We start from the raw sequence: 16,142 nt of genomic DNA on the forward strand, positions 1-16,142 counted from the left end.
AGGAGGGCACCCCGACCGCCCCAACAACAGGCGGGGGCCACGGCGGGGCTGGGCGCGCGCACGGTCAAAGGAACGTTGCAGTGTGCCCGCCGCCGCCGCCGTGGGGCTGTCGTTGGGGCGGTCGGGGTGCCCTCCTAGCTTCTCCCCGCCTCCTCTATATTACACTTAAGCCTCTCCCCGCCTCCTCTAAATTACAACTTGAAACGAAGAGAAGCTGGTCGCCGAGTAGCCTGGGCAATGGGCAAGGATGCTGCCGCTTGGGGTTAGAAGGCGTCATAAGATGTGCCGCCGCTCTCTCCCTCTGACCGCGATGTGAAGAGCACCAGCGCTGCACCCAGGATGAAGGCCACCTGCGAGATGGTGGTAGGCGGGGGGGGGGCACAGTGGGTAGGCTAGGGACCAAACACACAGGCAGTGCGGGCCAGGTTGTTGAGGTAATCAGATGCAGGGCGCAGGACGAGGTAGGCAGCCTGCCCGCTCCACCTGCAGGATGGGCGCCACGTCTCCGCCCTTGTGCAGCATGACCAGCACGCTGCTGCCGATGGCGGCCAGCGAGATGCCATAGGCCATGAGCAGCCAGAAGCGGGAGCGGCAGAAGGTGCCCTCATCGTATGGGTCATAGCTCAGCAGCTCGTCGCTGCGAGAGCATTGCCAGCAAGGGTGACGAGAGGCGGAGGGGTGAAAGATGCGGGGACACGGGCAGCCATGCCTTCCACCAAGCACAGCACAGCCTGACCAAGACCTGCAGTGGGTTTGGCACTCACCGTCTCACAGAGTTGATCATCACTAAAGCCATGGTCGCAATAATGCCCGGCAGGCACGATGAAGATCGATGGAGACAGCACGAGTCAGGCACGGGTCAGGCGGGGGGGAGAACCCCAGGCTGTGTGTGCACCTGTGAGAAGGGTATGTGAGAGGTGCTGGTCGCCACGGTGTCCACCCAGCACCACCAGCCTGCGCCGAATAGGGCCCCTGAAAAGCTGGGGCCCCAGCGCGTGCCGTGGTCACGCCACTGCAGGCAAAGGGTTGAAAGACGGAGAGTGACTGGCCCAGGCCCGTCCAGCGGCTGGCAGTTCTGGCCCCTCCTACTGAACACCCACCCAATCGACGACGACTGGTGAGATGATCATCTCCAGGGTGCCCGGCATGGTGGGTTGCCGGCGCTGCAGCTGGGGCGGGAGTGGGCAGGCGGGGGCGGGGCGGCAGGGAGGCCGGGCGCCGCTGGCGTGGCGGGCTGGATGGAATTGCACAGCGCCTCCCCCGAGCGTGCTGCCACTGCCGGGGCGGCGAGGGCAGGGGTAGCGAGCGAAGAGGTCAACCCAGCTTGCAGAACTCTGAGGAAGCGGCCAAAGGGATCTGCAACCCGATCAGCAGCGTGAGGGAGGAGGAGAAAGGCCCTTTTTCGGCACAGCAGCGGAAAGCATGCCTGCCTGGATGCGCGCGCGGCCAATTCTCTTTCGGGCGTGCCTCATCTCTTTTTTCTGCGTTGCTTAGCTGTCGAACGGCGTGGTCACGACAACTGGATGCTGCTGTGGCCCCGGGCGGACCCGTGAGGCGGCAGATGCTGGCGAGGGTTTTTCGGTAGAGACCCCGCAGCAGCCGGGCAACTGTTGCAAGCGCGGCGAGGCCGCGCCCTAAGCTCACAGCCGCCGCGGCCATCCCGCCATACCATCCGCAGCTATGCCGCTGCCGCCTCATTGTGGTTTTTTATTGCTTGAAGCCTTCCTCTTTTTCAATCATATACAGGTAAATCCTGTTTTGTTTCAATTGCGCTAGACGCAATGGAGGGGCAGCACCGCCTGGCGCCGGGCCAGATCTCCTTCCAAACTGTGGTGGAATTCCTGGCTGACGTCAAAACGGTGAGATGGAGGCCATTGAGATGTGACTGGCTGGCCCTGGTGTCTGCTGGTCGCCGCCCAGACGATGTTTCCTCAGCTCTGCAGATCAAAGGCCGGGGCTCCATGAAACGCAAGCTTCACCTGGTGCGGCGCTTCATGGAGGCTGTTGTGTCGCGGGAATCAGGCCAAGCTTGGGACATTTGGCGCATTGCCCTGCCGCAGGTATGTACGACGTGGCATTGCGCTGGCCCATGCAGTGCCCCACGTTTTTTGAAAGCCACTGCGCTCCCGGCCTCTGCAGCTGGACTCGCATCGAGGCGCCTACATGCTGAAGCACCGCAAGTTGGGGCAGTCCTTGCTAATGGCATTCTGTTTGGACGAGAGTTCTGAGACAGGCCAGGCGGTGGTGCACTTCCTTCTACCCAAGCATGGCAGTGGCGCGGGGCACTTTGCCTCGATGGTGAAAAAGGTGGATGAGCTGCCTGTCCTCTCCCCGCTGTCTCAACCGGGTCTCTTCGGCCCCCCAGGCAGTGCAGCCGAGCCAGTGAGCCTCTCTCCGCTCTTCTTCCAGCCCCGTGCTGCTCGCTTTGCAACTGCAGCGGTTGTTTGATCACCATTGCGGTGTGCCCGAGCACAGACTACTAGTCGCAGAAGTCAACAGCAAATTGGACGAGCTGGCCGCTGCTGCTGGTGGGTGGACGCATGTGTCCACCCTGCTGCTGTTCCTCAAATACGCAGAGCATTGGCATTTCACCATGTGGCCGGCGCTGCACCTGCGCAGGCGACAGGGACAAGGCTGCCCTCGTGCTGCGCTCGCTGCTCCAGCGCTGCACTTCAAAAATGGCCTTTAACTTGGTGAGCTCTGTCAGCATGTTATTCCATCCCAGTACCAAGGTTTGGTCCGGGCAGCCCCCTTTTTAAGCGGATCTGTTGGTGTGCATCACGGAATTGCTGCTCTCCTGGTGAAAACAGGTACAAATTATCTTAAAGGATTTGCATATCAACCTCAGGTAAAATACAATGTACTGTTTGTCGTTTGTCCCTCGGCCTTGTGTACCTTGACCTGCTCCCTTCTGCGCTTGGCCTCTGCAGCCACGAGTGTGTCTTCAAGGTCTGGCATAGCCAAGCACTCCAATGCTACAACAGGTGGGCCACATGTGATACAAATAATTACTATACAAACAGATGTTTCTCCAGCCTCTTGTTCCCCTCCGACAGCTGCATGGACGCCCAAAAGGTGTTCAACGAGTTACTGGATCCGGAGGTGGCCGCCAGCGTGGTGAGCTCCGATTTGCATGCGCTACTCAGCCGATCCGTGGTTTCAGTGGTCGAATTGCAGTGGTGCAATTGTATGCTTACGCAGGAAGTGTGGCCGGGCAAGCCAGCCAGCCCACAGGTGGGCCTGGCGCTGCACAGCGTCAAGGCCGTGGTTCAGATGATGCAGTATCACTTCAATCAAGCACAGCTGCAGTTCTTGATAGAACCCAAGATTGACGGTGCGGGGCACTGAAGAGGCTTCTGGGAGCTGTCGTGTGTCAGCCTGCGCATCTTGACGCTTGCACCGCTTGCTCTTACAGGAGAACGGCAGCAGATACACGTGGTGGGGCGGGATCGCATCCATTACTGGTCGCGCCGGTGAGTTGCTCGCTGGCCATCATGGGCACAGCAGCAAGTTGGCACAGCAGCAAGTTGGCCCGCCTGTATGGTGCATCCATTACCTGTGCTGCATTTCATCTGCTTTTTTTGATGTTCTACACGTTCGGCCGCAGGGGGATTGACCATGGCCCGCAACAGAGAGCTGGGGGTGCAGGCGGCAGCGGTGGATACTGTGTGCTAGACCACATCTTCAGGAAGCAGGTGACGGCAGGCTCCGTCATCTTGGATGGCGAGCTGGTCATTTGGAACACCAAGCGGTGAGTTTGCTTCGTTTATTGATGCATGATTTTGACACTGCATGAGGGCAGAAACGAATCAGTCTGCAGGCGTTCATTTGAGATTTTTGGTAGTCTTCGAAGTGTATCTCTGGCTGCTGCCAGCCCCTCCGCATCTGCTTTGGATGTAGTGGAATGCCAAGACTTTGGTGAGTGTAGGAAGGGATTATGGTCCATTGCTTTCATTTCAAATGACCAAAATGGGTCATTGCTGCCGTAGATCAAAATGTGAACACTGCCGATCCGGACTGGATGCCCCCACAGCTCAAGGTGAAAGTAATGCGAACTACAGTTTCTGGCTTTTGGCAAGTTGTCACGTTGTTTTTGCGGCCACCCAGGATGTTGAGGTTGTCTACGTATGCTGGGACGTTTTGCACATCGATGGCCGCAATGTCAACTCTCTGCCGCTGCTAGACCGCCACAAGCTGCTGCGCGAGGTAGTAAGAGATGCACCGCCAGAAGGTGCGGGGCAAGGTTGGTGGCAGGAAACAGCGGCCGGGGCTGGGGATGAGCACGTGCGTATGGCTGTATGCAATGCCCTGCCTCTGCATCCCGTGTTGCACTTTCCTGGCTGCCTACATGGGTGATGGCTGCAGGTTACCCGGTCGGCAGCAGCGGCGCCGTGCGTGGCCGCGTGGTGTTGCTGTTGCCGGGAGTCTCCCTGTTTGGCTGTGTGCCGCCCTCCCAGATCTGCTCTACGGCAGCAGATGTGCAGGATGCATTGATGGCTGTGATGAAAAGGGTAAGTTTGTCCGAGTGGGCTGCCTTCATCTCTTAGTTGCCCTCTGCGTTTGGCCACATGATTGTCGCTTATCGAGGCGGGTTCTGGTTGGCCCCCGGCTTCCTTTGGCCTATCCTGCAGCATGAAGAGGGGATCATGATCAAGTCGCTGGATAGCAAGTGGGTTCCGGGTGACCGCAGTGGCCACTGGTGCAAGCTCAAGCCCGACTACCTCCACAAGGCGAGTTGAAGCAGCTTGCCCGCGTCATGTCTGCTTCTTCATCTCCCAATCAATCTGATGCTTGCTGATGCTTGCACGTCGTTTCCCTTTTGCCACAGTGCGAGCTGGATTGTCTTGTTGTTGGCGCCTGGTGAGTGCATTGGCGCATACATCCACCATATGGGAGGCGGTCCGTTGGCCTGTGCACCTACCAATTGTCTTAGTTTGCCCACGCAGATGGGGAGAAAATGCCAGGAGCGGGGTTTTGGCTGAGTTCTTGTTGGCCATTGCTCAGCGCCCCCATGGTGCCAGCAAGCAGCCTACCCGCTGGGTGACCTTTGCCAAGGTGAGCTTTGCCCAGCCGCTGCAGCCCCCCCCACCCCCCACCCCACCCCACCCCACCCCCCCACACACACACACTCATCTTTGCTGCTGCTGCTCATGTCACCTCCCAAATGTGTCAGGTGGGGTCGGGCTTTACCGATGTCGACAGAGCGTACCTGTACGAGAAGCTGGCAGGCAACACCTGCGAGAGGCCGCCGCCATGCTACAAGTACGGATATTGCACAAAGCAGTCTGGACATTTGGCTTGCCTCCATTGTGCCGTTATTTTCCTATCCCCCTTCTGCTGTTTTGACGCAGGATCACAGACCACTACAAGGAACGTCCTCACGTTTGGTAAGCGGCAGAAATTGTGCACGGACGTGCCCAGTGATTCGCAGGCAGAGGCCTTATGTTGGCCTCCCGCTTACCCTGCCTGCCCATCTGCCTGTACCTGCAGGATTCGTGACCCACTTAAGAGTGTGGTACTGGAAGTGCATGCAGACCTGCGCCTTGTGCGCTCCAAGGTGGGCTTTTTGTCTGGCCCTTTTCTCTTCTGTTGCTGCAGCTCTTCATGCAGCCTTACTTATCAGGCCTTGCTGGCCCCCGGCTCCAGGTGTACGCCAGTGACTACAGCCTGCGCTTCCCACGCTTTGATCGCATCAGGTGCGCGTCTTGCCCATCATGTTTAACACATTGTTTGCATTTGTTGATCGTACTGCTGCCAGCATCTGCAGGCATGATAAAGATGCTCTAACAGTTACTGGCGAAGAGGAGCTGGCGATGGTGGTGGAAGAGAAACAGGTCAACCAGCCTGATAACTGGCGTGCTCTAGCTCAGCTGGGATGATGCCTGATGGGTGTGCCATGCTTCCCGCCGCCCAAGTTTCCACCTGCTGCTCTTACCACGCAGGGATATATGTTTCAGGAGGACGTCAAGCATCTGGGTGCGTGGGTTAAAACATGGCGGCCGGGGGGGAAGGGGGGTCACCATCAAGAGTCGAGTGAAAGAGCAAGAGTGAGGGAGCAAGGCTGTTTCTGAATGGCCCACTACTTTGTTTGGTGCTGCTGCGACCCAACGCAGGTACTCATTCGAAGCCAAGGATGGCACGGCTTCGGCAGAAGGCCAAGGCCCAAAGGCGCACTCTGCCGCCTGCATTTGTGACACTATCCGTCAGTGAGGTGAGCATCAGCGGTCTGCTGTTCCTGCTTCTGCACGGTCAATGTCAGCAGAGTTGCTCAGGTGACATAAACCGTGGCCAGGCTCATGTCAACAGGTCATCCGTGTCTTTTCTTGGGCATGGTGCAGATCCAGCCAGAGAGTAGCCAGCTGGACGGCTGCTGCATCTGCATCCTCAACTTTGCAGGCAACGAGCAAGCAAGAATAGAGGTGAGCACATCAGATGGCAGCTAAAATGGCAGAAGTTCTGAGTGCGGACCCCAGTCCATGCACGTCCTGCTGGACCCTTGCAGAAGCTGGTGAAGCTGATGGGTGGCTCGCGTTTCAATCGGTTCATGCCACGCATGTTGGGCTGCGAGGATGGCATCACCCACGTCCTAGCAGGTGGGTGGGCTTGAGAGTGCATGTAGAGGCCCAACACCAGGGCCACAGCCAGGTATGTGGGTGGCTTTGCTTGCTGCCGTTAAATCATGTGGATGCTGCTGTCTTCTGTCTGGCCCCTCAGGCGAGCAAGGGGGCTCTGACTGGATCGCTGCAAGCAAGGCGGGCTGCGACGTGCTCAGCTTTGGCTGGCTGGAGCGGTGCTACGCAGAGGGGACGCGGGTGCATCCGTGGCCCTCGGAATACTTGCAGATCTCAGATGCCACGCTGCAGGTGTGCTAGGGCTGGTTGGGAGATGCTTGCTAGCTGTATGCTTGCAGCTCGGTAGGGCCCAAGCTCCCACCACCACTACCGAACATGTACCTACGGTGCATTTGCTGCTGTAGGCGTGCCTTGAATGGGACTGCTTTGGCGACGCATTGTTCGACGATGTAAGTGTTTTAGCAACCAGCGTCCTGCAGATGCGACCGGCATCAGCTGGTCGGGGGTAATCCTTGCTGCCCTGGCTGCTCCGTGCAGGCAACCGAAGAGGACGTGGCGGCGGTGCTGGGCCGCATGTCGGCAAAAGACTGCCTGACAGAGCCAATGCTGAGGGGCTGGCTGCAGGAGCAGCAGTCAGCAATCCTGCTGGCAGGGGGAGACAAGGATTGCAAGAGCAGCGTGGACGTGGAGCTGGCGAGCTGTGGCGAGCTGGATGGTGCCTCACTGCTGCATGGCTGCAACATTGCAGTTGTATGCCTGCCACCCGAGCAGGCGCAGCAGGCGGGGAGTGTTGCCAGGGTTGCAGGTAAAGCACCTGCTTCTGATGCCGGAGAGCACTTGCATGGAGGTGTTGAGACAATCAACATGGGCCCACGTGCGTCCTTGTGCCATTTGAAACAGGGTTGGAGCGGCTGCAGCAGGCGGCTGCCCGCACCCGAACCTCGCTGGCTCAGCATGCCGCTCGGAACCTGCGTGTGTTGGCGGCAGAGCATGGTGGCAGCTTGAGCAGCACGCTGGACAAACACACCACGCACCTGCTGGCGGTTCTGCCTTTGGAAGCGGCATTGCCTGCGACAGCATCGCCAGTATCTGCAACGGCATCAATTTGCCCGTTGGGACTGCTGGAGGCTGTGAGCCAGCAGTGTGGTGGTGCAGCAGCCGTGGCTTGCTTGCGGCAGCGGCTGATGGCGGGCCAGCTGGTAGTGCTGTCATCCAGGTTGGTTTTTCTGATCCTTCAGGTGTGCGTGGTGTGGCCACCCAGCTTTCAAGTTCATCAAGACCTCCTTTCCTGGCTGGGGATGCTGCAGGTGGCTGGAGGCGTCCTGCATGGCCGTAGATGAACAGAGCGACATGGCAGTTTCTCCTGCCGAAGAGAGCGGCTACCAGCTGCCTGTGCAGGGCAAAACACCGACAGGCTGTGCCAGCTGGCCCTGGGACCGGTTTGTGCATGCCGACTCAGCATTTGCAGCAGCTGAGCATACTGAGGCCACAGACGCAGAACCACAGTCTGATCCTGCTGCTAAGCTGGCTAGCGACAGCGGGCGCGGCAGGGGTGCCCAGGATGCAGTTGCCAACGCAGTGGCAGCGCCAACAACAGAAATGTGGGGCCGCGCAGTACCGCTGCCAGGGGTGCAGCCGGGCAGACCTCCACTGCCAGCATTGGGCAACCCTGAGATGGCCCAGCCATCTGCAGCCCCATTGCCAGACGGACCTCAGGCTGCAGATGGGGCAGGCAGGCGCCAAGGCGGCAGCAGGTTGGCACGTAGTGGCGTGGCCAGCAGCAGGCCCACCGCACCTGCAGTGGTAGCATTACCAAGAGCTTCCTCAACGGCAGCAGCGGCACCTGCATTGCCAGCAGCTGAGACAGCTGCAGAAGGTGCGGTGGCAGCAAGGCCTCGCACTGCACCTGGCATGACATCCGGCAACCAGCGGGCAGCCAAGCGCAGCAAGTGCAACCAGCTGGCGGATGCATCAGCCGTGCCCAGCGTGGCACCACGTAGCGACGGCTGCCAGGCAGCCGTGGTGCCAGCTCCCACCTCCACTGATGCTACCTTGTTCCCTGCTCTCTTTAGCGATCTTGTCGGTGGTAGCTCATCAGCAGCAGCAGCAGATCAGCAGCCGGTGCCAACTACTGTGTCGTGCGCTGTGGCAGCAGGGCCTGAGACGTTGACTGTGGTGGTAGCAACGGCGACTGGCCAGGCACGCATGGTGGCGACTGGCCAGGAGAGCATGGCAGCAGCTGTTGTGCCGGCAGATGTACCGCTCGGGATACCATCGTGGCTTTCACCGCCCCATGCAATCCAGCAAGCGCGGCAGCAGTCTACTTTGGCGCCAGCCGACAACCTGGGGCATGTGTCTCTGCGCGAAAAGGTCCTGCTGGCGTGCAGCCTGCCGCACATTGGCCCGGAGTAAGAGACAGGCAGGCAACCCATAGATGCCTTGCTCTTGCATGCAACAGTAGTACGCTTCCGCCCGCCCCTTTTTTGTCTCTCCTGTGCTGCCGCCCCCTTGCGATATGCGCTCTCAGGCATTGTGCCACGTTCTCGCTGTGTTGATCCCATGCCAATGTGAAGAGAACACCTCTAAATCAACTCTCCTCTGGCATGTGTTCCAAGGGGACACACTCCTCCCCTGGAGTGTGTAGGGCCCTGACTGCTAGCAGCACTGCCACCATGCGTGCCTCGGCAGGGCAGGCGCAGCTGATAGGGGGTTGCTTGCAACGCAACCAGTGTTGGGCTCCAATCGAGGGGTAGCGGTATGGTAAAGGGCGAGGTGGCGGTCAACGGGGGCGAGGATGATGGGTTAGTGGCCCCTGTAATCTGTAATCGAGGTGGCCAGGTCCTGGCCGATGTTGGGCACTCGAGGTGGCACAAGGGACCTCGGTTTAGAAACAAGTGCGCGACGTGCATGCTGTGGTCTGTTTGCGCAAATTTCCACGCCGCTGCATTTCCCCGCCCCCATCGTCGCACTGTTGACATCCTTCTACCACTTTGTACAACAACATGGGCTCGAAGACGTTTCTTGCGACGCTGGCAACGGCGGTTTTCATGGCCGAAACGACTGCCATCTTCGGCCTTTCCTTCGGCTTCACCTTGCTGAGTTTCGCGCGCTCTATCTTCCGCCGGACTTCTATTCGTCGGTCGTCGCCCCCGGCATCGTCGCTGGCGCCGGCCAAAGACCTGCCGCCGACAGAGCAGCTGGAGCTGGACCAGCCGGAGAGCAGCGTGCATGCATTGGCCGCTCATCAGCTGGAGGCTGTGGCCTCGGAAATCAGCTTCACATTCAGCAACGCCCTGGCGGAATGCACCACCGAGGACGGCGCTGCTGGCGACCTGGAGGCTGTGGCCGAGGGCGGGTTGGAGGGCGAGGGCTGCGAGGAGGAGGACCGCTTTGAGGAGGAGTGCACTACGGAGCTGGAGTTGAAGTGCGGCGGCCTGACCGGCATGCGCATGCAGCAGCGCAGCATCAGTGGCCTCGGTGCGCTGTCTACAAGCTGTTGGGGCCAACTGCTTGCCCAGCACCACACACCAGTAACCTCCTGCGCCTCTCGTCAACTGCTGCCGCCAACTGCCAACGACCACCCCCCAACCCCTGTTGCAGCTGTGCGCACCGAGGCTGCGGCCAGCAAGGCTGCGCCCCTGCTGGTGTCTTCATACGACGGCCGTTTTGTGGAGATTGTGAATGGACGATGCCGGCAACTTGCCGTGGAGTCGAGCTACTTGGATGCATCTTGTGCTACCGCCGCACACTCGCGCAACAGCCACGATGCTCTGGGCCCTGCGGCGTCAATCAGCCCCAGCCCCACTGATGCTACCCTGTAGGGTAATCAGGGGGCAAGGCTTGGAACAGAAGCACACGAATTGTACTTGTTACAGCGAGTACACAACAAAAGGAGGGGTAGGCAAAACATTAGCAACGCGAAAGCTCCCAGAGAAAACGAGCAAAGAACTAAACTGACGGGTCATTGACAAAGCCAGCGGGCGGCATTTATGTGCATGCGTTCGGCCTGCCAAGTTTTCACCCCGTCTACAATGTCCAATTTTTACCTTCACTGCCGTCGCGCACGCTCCCAGTCTGCAAGCCATCACGTACCAGCCGGGGCCGCGGAGTCGCCGAGTCGTGGCTGCCCAACTGGTCGTTACCAAGCCGCGAGCCACGACCGCCGGAAGGCCAAGCTGGTTCACGGGTAATGCGACTAGATGGATTGCACGGACGCGTCAGCTACTTCAGTGTTGAGGCGGGGCTGTTGCTGGATCTCGGTAGTAGACCTGCAACACAGCACAGCAACAGCCAGAGAACCGGAGCTGGCTGGCTTGCTGAACACCTGGAGTTTGCAGATGCCAGCGCAATGCTGTCTCCCAAATGCCCTCAAACCCCGCACCTAAATGTGACACACACACACACACACACACACACACACACCGCGCCTTCCCAGCCGGCCACACGCTCACCTTGCGGTTGTCCAGCGGGTCGCTCATGGAGTTGGGCAGCGAGACGGGGTCGCGCATGCTGCTGCCAGGCGGAAGATACACATAGATGTCATCGTCCTCCTCGTCCCCTTGGTCATTAGCCCGCTTCTTGGCATCCTTGCTCTCCCGCAGCTTGGCCTGGGCCGCCTGCAACAGAGGCCACGGTGAGCGAGCCGGCGGGATTGGTGGCGCACGCGTGCCCACCACGTCAGCCTGAACTAGTGTGTCGGGGGCTGTTGGCCTTGCCATGCCGCAGAATGCGCTCTGCGTGCGTGGCATGCACCCACACACCCAGCCAGGGTTCTGCCGCAACACGCAGCAGGCGGGGGACGACGGAGCAGGGACGACCGCGCACCGCGACGTTCAGCGGCGGCGATGGCATCTGCGGCCGCTTCTTCAGCGGCCGGTAGTCCTCCACCGGCTTCTGATTGTAGATCTCGGGGTCGGACAGGCTGCAGTGCAGCAGGCGGAGCGGTCAGCCAGGGCTAGGGCAGGGCAGCACAGCGGGCGGCGGCGAGGGCGAATGACCAATGGGTTAGCCCAGGCTCCCACCCCTCCCGGCACCTGGTGTGCTTTCCGCCAAAGCTCCTGCCATACGTCGGATCCTTGAGGGAGCAGCCGGGGGGCAGCAGCTCGTAGCTCTCCTCGCCCTCCTCGTCCGCCGGTTTCTGTGGCGTCGTTGCGAACTGCCGCGCTGCAGCAGCGGTGCCGAGGGCTGCTGGGGCCTGCCGAAGCATTGCTGGGGCCTGCCGAAGCACGGTGGCCTGGAGCATGGCTGGGCAGTTGCTGCAACGCCGAGAGAACAAAAATTCCGAAATGTGCGCCGACACAGCAGAACACATCTTTTGCAAGCAGGTTGCGTGTCACGACTGACAACGCGCCGATGACGTGTGGTGGAAAACCGGTTAAACCCTCACACTACATCGTATATGCCCCACCGAGGCAAACGGGGGGCTGCTACTGCCCGCCGCTACTGCCCGCTGCCGCTGGCACTAGTCACTGGGCAAATTGCCTAGGCCAGGGTTCTTTCGTGGGTTCGGCTCGGCAAAGGTCTCTCGCGAAGTGGATACAAGGTTCCAGTACTATGCTGCGGGGCACGGCCGGCGGCCCATCCTGCCACTACCGCCAGCCAGGCGCTGCCGCTCTCTGCGACGGTGGCGGTGGCGCTGTCCCTCCAGGCGACGTGCCGTTTCACCATTTAGTGGTTTTCAGCGATCGCATCCGGCTGGTAAGCCCAAGTCGGCTGGCAGTAAGCCCCTTCTCAATTTACAAGCAGCAGCCTTTTGCTAGGATACCTGGCTTGCAGCTTAGGAGGGGGAGCGGGGCGGTTGGACGCAAGCGCAGGCTTCTGCAGGCATTCACAAGGACGTTTGACAGGGCTTCCGGACAGGCCTATGATGTATGGCGCCTCGTCCTGCCCAGTGTATGTCAGTCCACAGTGCAAACATGAACAGCTGCCTCTATGACTGACTGATGGCGTCTCCCAGCTCTGCAGGTGGACACGCAACGGTCCCTCTTCATGCTCAAGGAGAGGAGGCTGGGGCTGTGCCTGCTGCTGGCCTGCGGAGTTCCACAGACCAGCCCTGAGTGGCAGGCTGTGATCAATTGGCTCAGGCCCGAGGCTGGGGCAGGTGCTGGACGCTACGCCACTGTGCTTAAAACTCGTTTGTTTGAGAAACACTGCCGTTTGTCAGACCCCCTAGGCCGCGGCTAAGAAAGGCCTTCTTTGAAGGCACTGGAGCTAGTGTCTAAACCCTCCGAGAGGGCACAGGTTCGATTCCTCCCATGTCGAAACTTTGTGAGGACAAACGCGGCATAGCTGACCGGCTCAGCGCCAATCCAAGCCAATTCCTTCGGGAACGCCTAATAGAATCGCCAAGGCTTCGGCACAGGCCTCCCCGGGACCCATTCACTACTAGTGGGGGGTACTGCACTTGGCGCGTCGGGCAGATCAAATAATGGTCTAAAGCTAGACGTTAAAACCGGGAAGTTAAGCCTGTGGAGGCTCTTCCCCACCTTTACCTTTACCCTACCCAACCAGCCCGTGGATCCCCGGGTGCGAGACCTGAAGGTGTCTCAAGTCAACCGCAAGTTGGTTGAGCTGGCCGCTGCCTCCAGTGAGTAGCGCATGTGTGGTGCCGCTGGCTGCACCTGAGCCGCCTTGCAACCAATTGGTTCTGCCCTTCTCCTCCACTTCACCTGCAGCCAACCGCGAAAAGGCAGACCTGCTGCGCTGGCTGATGCAGCACAGCACCCCGCGGATGATGTGCTACCTGATTACTGTCATCCTCAAGCAGCCAAGCATCAACCTGGGGTGGGTGGACATGTGCTAATTTCTTAAGGTATTATCAAGGGTGTGCCTTGTTCACAAATCAAATCCCCCCCCCCCCCCCCCCCCCCGCCTGCACACAGCCACAATTTTGTGTTTGCCGCGTGGCACCCCCTGGCAAAGCAACTCTATAACCATAGAATGGATGCGCAACTCGTCTTTTCATTGGGTCCAGATGCAGCGGCCGATGTGGTGAGGCACCCTAGTTCAGCGTGCTTGACTCGCGACTATGTCTGAGGTGGCCTCTCTGCCGCATGCCCTTGCAGGCATTGCAGCCAGGCACGCCATCCAGCCCGCAGATGGCGCGGCCGCTGCACAGCGTCCAGGCCGTGGTGCAAATGATGCAGCATCACTTCAGTGAAACACACGGCCAGCTGCAGTTCTTGATAGAACCCAAGATTGACGGTGCGGGGCATTGGAGACCCTGCTGGGTGCTGTCATGTGTCAGCCTGCACATCTTGACGCTTGCACCGCTTGCTCTGCAGGAGAACGGCAGCAGATACACGTGCTGGGGCGGGATCGCATCCATTACTGGTCGCGCCGGTGAGTTGCTCGTCGGGCATCGTGGCCACAGAGCGAGTTGGCCTGCCTGTGTGGTGCATACAATGCTGCTGCTGACACTGTGCCGGTCGTTTCTGGCAGGGGCTTTGACCATGGATTGAACAGCGTCAGCAGAGTTGGCTGTGGTGGCTACGGCTTATTCAAAAGTTGTCAGGCAGCAGGTGGCGGCAGGCTCCGTAGTCTTGGATGGCGAGCTTGTTGTCTAGAACACGAGGCGGTGAGTGCAAACTGTGGACACACATCGCATGTGGGATAGAGTGCTTGCATCAAGCGTTATGATGCGCTGCAGCCTCTGCTTTGAACCATTTGGCGTTTTCAGGAGCGTATTCTGGGCTGCTCTACGTGCTGAAGCTTCCCCCCAGGACGAAAAGCGCTGCCGAGACGTCAATGGTGTGCGATTAGCTGCCTTTTTGCCCCGGGCTGAAAAGCTTTGGTGCCTTGGATGCCCCGACTGACCTTGCCTCACCGCAAGAATGCAGATGGCAGCACCATCAACACTGCCGGTCCAGACTGGATGCCCCCACAGCTCAAGGTGAAAGTAATGCGAACTACAGTTTCTGGCTTTTGGCAAGTTGTCACGTTGTTTTTGCGGCCACCCAGGATGTTGAGGTTGTCTACGTATGCTGGGACGTTTTGCACATCGATGGCCGCAATGTCAACTCTCTGCCGCTGCTAGACCGCCACAAGCTGCTGCGCGAGGTAGTAAGAGATGCACCGCCAGAAGGTGCGGGGCAAGGTTGGTGGCAGGAAACAGCGGCCGGGGCTGGGGATGAGCACGTGCGTATGGCTGTATGCAATGCCCTGCCTCTGCATCCCGTGTTGCACTTTCCTGGCTGCCTACATGGGTGATGGCTGCAGGTTACCCGGTCGGCAGCAGCGGCGCCGTGCGTGGCCGCGTGGTATTGCTGTTGCCGGGAGTCTCCCTGTTTGGCTGTGTGCCGCCCTCCCAGATCTGCTCTACGGCAGCAGATGTGCAGGATGCATTGATGGCTGTGATGAAAAGGGTAAGTTTGTCCGAGTGGGCTGCCTTCATCTCTTAGTTGCCCTCTGCGTTTGGCCACATGATTGTCGCTTATCGAGGCGGGTTCTGGTTGGCCCCCGGCTTCCTTTGGCCTATCCTGCAGCATGAAGAGGGGATCATGATCAAGTCGCTGGATAGCAAGTGGGTTCCGGGTGACCGCAGTGGCCACTGGTGCAAGCTCAAGCCCGACTACCTCCACAAGGCGAGTTGAAGCAGCTTGCCCGCGTCATGTCTGCTTCTTCATCTCCCAATCAATCTGATGCTTGCTGATGCTTGCACGTCGTTTCCCTTTTGCCACAGTGCGAGCTGGATTGTCTTGTTGTTGGCGCCTGGTGAGTGCATTGGCGCATACATCCACCATATGGGAGGCGGTCCGTTGGCCTGTGCACCTACCAATTGTCTTAGTTTGCCCACGCAGATGGGGAGAAAATGCCAGGAGCGGGGTTTTGGCTGAGTTCTTGTTGGCCATTGCTCAGCGCCCCCATGGTGCCAGCAAGCAGCCTACCCGCTGGGTGACCTTTGCCAAGGTGAGCTTTGCCCAGCCGCTGCAGCCCCCCCCACCCCACCCCACCCCACCCCACCCCACCCCCCCACACACACACACTCATCTTTGCTGCTGCTGCTCATGTCACCTCCCAAATGTGTCAGGTGGGGTCGGGCTTTACCGATGTCGACAGAGCGTACCTGTACGAGAAGCTGGCAGGCAACACCTGCGAGAGGCCGCCGCCATGCTACAAGTACGGATATTGCACAAAGCAGTCTGGACATTTGGCTTGCCTCCATTGTGCCGTTATTTTCCTATCCCCCTTCTGCTGTTTTGACGCAGGATCACAGACCACTACAAGGAACGTCCTCACGTTTGGTAAGCGGCAGAAATTGTGCACGGACGTGCCCAGTGATTCGCAGGCAGAGGCCTTATGTTGGCCTCCCGCTTACCCTGCCTGCCCATCTGCCTGTACCTGCAGGATTCGTGACCCACTTAAGAGTGTGGTACTGGAAGTGCATGCAGACCTGCGCCTTGTGCGCTCCAAGGTGGGCTTTTTGTCTGGCCCTTTTCTCTTCTGTTGCTGCAGCTCTTCATGCAGCCTTACTTATCAGGCCTTGCTGGCCCCCGGCTCCAGGTGTACGCCAGTGACTACAGCCTGCGCTTCCCACGCTTTGATCGCATCAGGTGCGCGTCTTGCCCATCA

The 16,142-nt window shown here is 59.5% G+C and overlaps 7 protein-coding genes across 7 annotated transcripts; 6 read left to right on the top strand and 1 right to left on the bottom strand.

Annotated features, from left to right (window-relative positions):
• Positions 1-1,781: 1,781 nt before the first annotated feature.
• CHLNCDRAFT_138393 (hypothetical protein) lies at positions 1,782-3,755 on the top strand (the record flags this gene model as incomplete). Its single annotated transcript, XM_005844814.1, has 6 exons — positions 1,782-1,859; positions 2,140-2,180; positions 3,057-3,117; positions 3,202-3,334; positions 3,416-3,473; positions 3,608-3,755. 6 exons carry the CDS (start codon positions 1,782-1,784, stop codon positions 3,753-3,755), a joined length of 519 nt encoding a protein of 172 aa, XP_005844876.1.
• A 461-nt stretch (positions 3,756-4,216) lies between these two features.
• On the top strand, positions 4,217-4,739 carry CHLNCDRAFT_138394 (hypothetical protein; the record flags this gene model as incomplete). The annotated part of the gene is made up of 3 exons (XM_005844815.1): positions 4,217-4,231; positions 4,458-4,511; positions 4,632-4,739. 3 exons carry the CDS (start codon positions 4,217-4,219, stop codon positions 4,737-4,739), a joined length of 177 nt encoding a protein of 58 aa, XP_005844877.1.
• A 425-nt stretch (positions 4,740-5,164) lies between these two features.
• On the top strand, positions 5,165-5,886 carry CHLNCDRAFT_138395 (hypothetical protein; the record flags this gene model as incomplete). Its single annotated transcript, XM_005844816.1, has 4 exons — positions 5,165-5,262; positions 5,491-5,557; positions 5,647-5,696; positions 5,871-5,886. The coding sequence occupies 4 exons, from the start codon at positions 5,165-5,167 to the stop codon at positions 5,884-5,886; spliced, it is 231 nt and encodes a 76-aa protein (XP_005844878.1).
• A 443-nt stretch (positions 5,887-6,329) lies between these two features.
• On the top strand, positions 6,330-7,577 carry CHLNCDRAFT_138396 (hypothetical protein; the record flags this gene model as incomplete). The annotated part of the gene is made up of 5 exons (XM_005844817.1): positions 6,330-6,419; positions 6,503-6,593; positions 6,715-6,863; positions 7,110-7,322; positions 7,560-7,577. 5 exons carry the CDS (start codon positions 6,330-6,332, stop codon positions 7,575-7,577), a joined length of 561 nt encoding a protein of 186 aa, XP_005844879.1.
• Positions 7,578-10,429: 2,852 nt separating this feature from the next.
• CHLNCDRAFT_58752 (expressed protein) lies at positions 10,430-11,814 on the bottom strand (the record flags this gene model as incomplete). The annotated part of the gene is made up of 4 exons (XM_005844923.1): positions 10,430-10,840; positions 11,024-11,188; positions 11,397-11,493; positions 11,606-11,814. The coding sequence occupies 4 exons, from the start codon at positions 11,812-11,814 to the stop codon at positions 10,799-10,801; spliced, it is 513 nt and encodes a 170-aa protein (XP_005844985.1). The 3' UTR covers positions 10,430-10,798.
• Positions 11,815-14,640: 2,826 nt separating this feature from the next.
• CHLNCDRAFT_138399 (hypothetical protein) lies at positions 14,641-15,163 on the top strand (the record flags this gene model as incomplete). Its single annotated transcript, XM_005844818.1, has 3 exons — positions 14,641-14,655; positions 14,882-14,935; positions 15,056-15,163. The coding sequence occupies 3 exons, from the start codon at positions 14,641-14,643 to the stop codon at positions 15,161-15,163; spliced, it is 177 nt and encodes a 58-aa protein (XP_005844880.1).
• A 428-nt stretch (positions 15,164-15,591) lies between these two features.
• On the top strand, positions 15,592-16,123 carry CHLNCDRAFT_138400 (hypothetical protein; the record flags this gene model as incomplete). The annotated part of the gene is made up of 3 exons (XM_005844819.1): positions 15,592-15,689; positions 15,918-15,984; positions 16,074-16,123. Coding segments are annotated over 3 exons (215 nt in total), but the record flags the coding sequence as incomplete, so codon positions are not given.
• Positions 16,124-16,142: the final 19 nt, after the last annotated feature.

Source organism: Chlorella variabilis (assembly GCF_000147415.1).
Source record: "Chlorella variabilis unplaced genomic scaffold CHLNCscaffold_20, whole genome shotgun sequence".
NCBI lineage: Eukaryota > Viridiplantae > Chlorophyta > Trebouxiophyceae > Chlorellales > Chlorellaceae > Chlorella > Chlorella variabilis.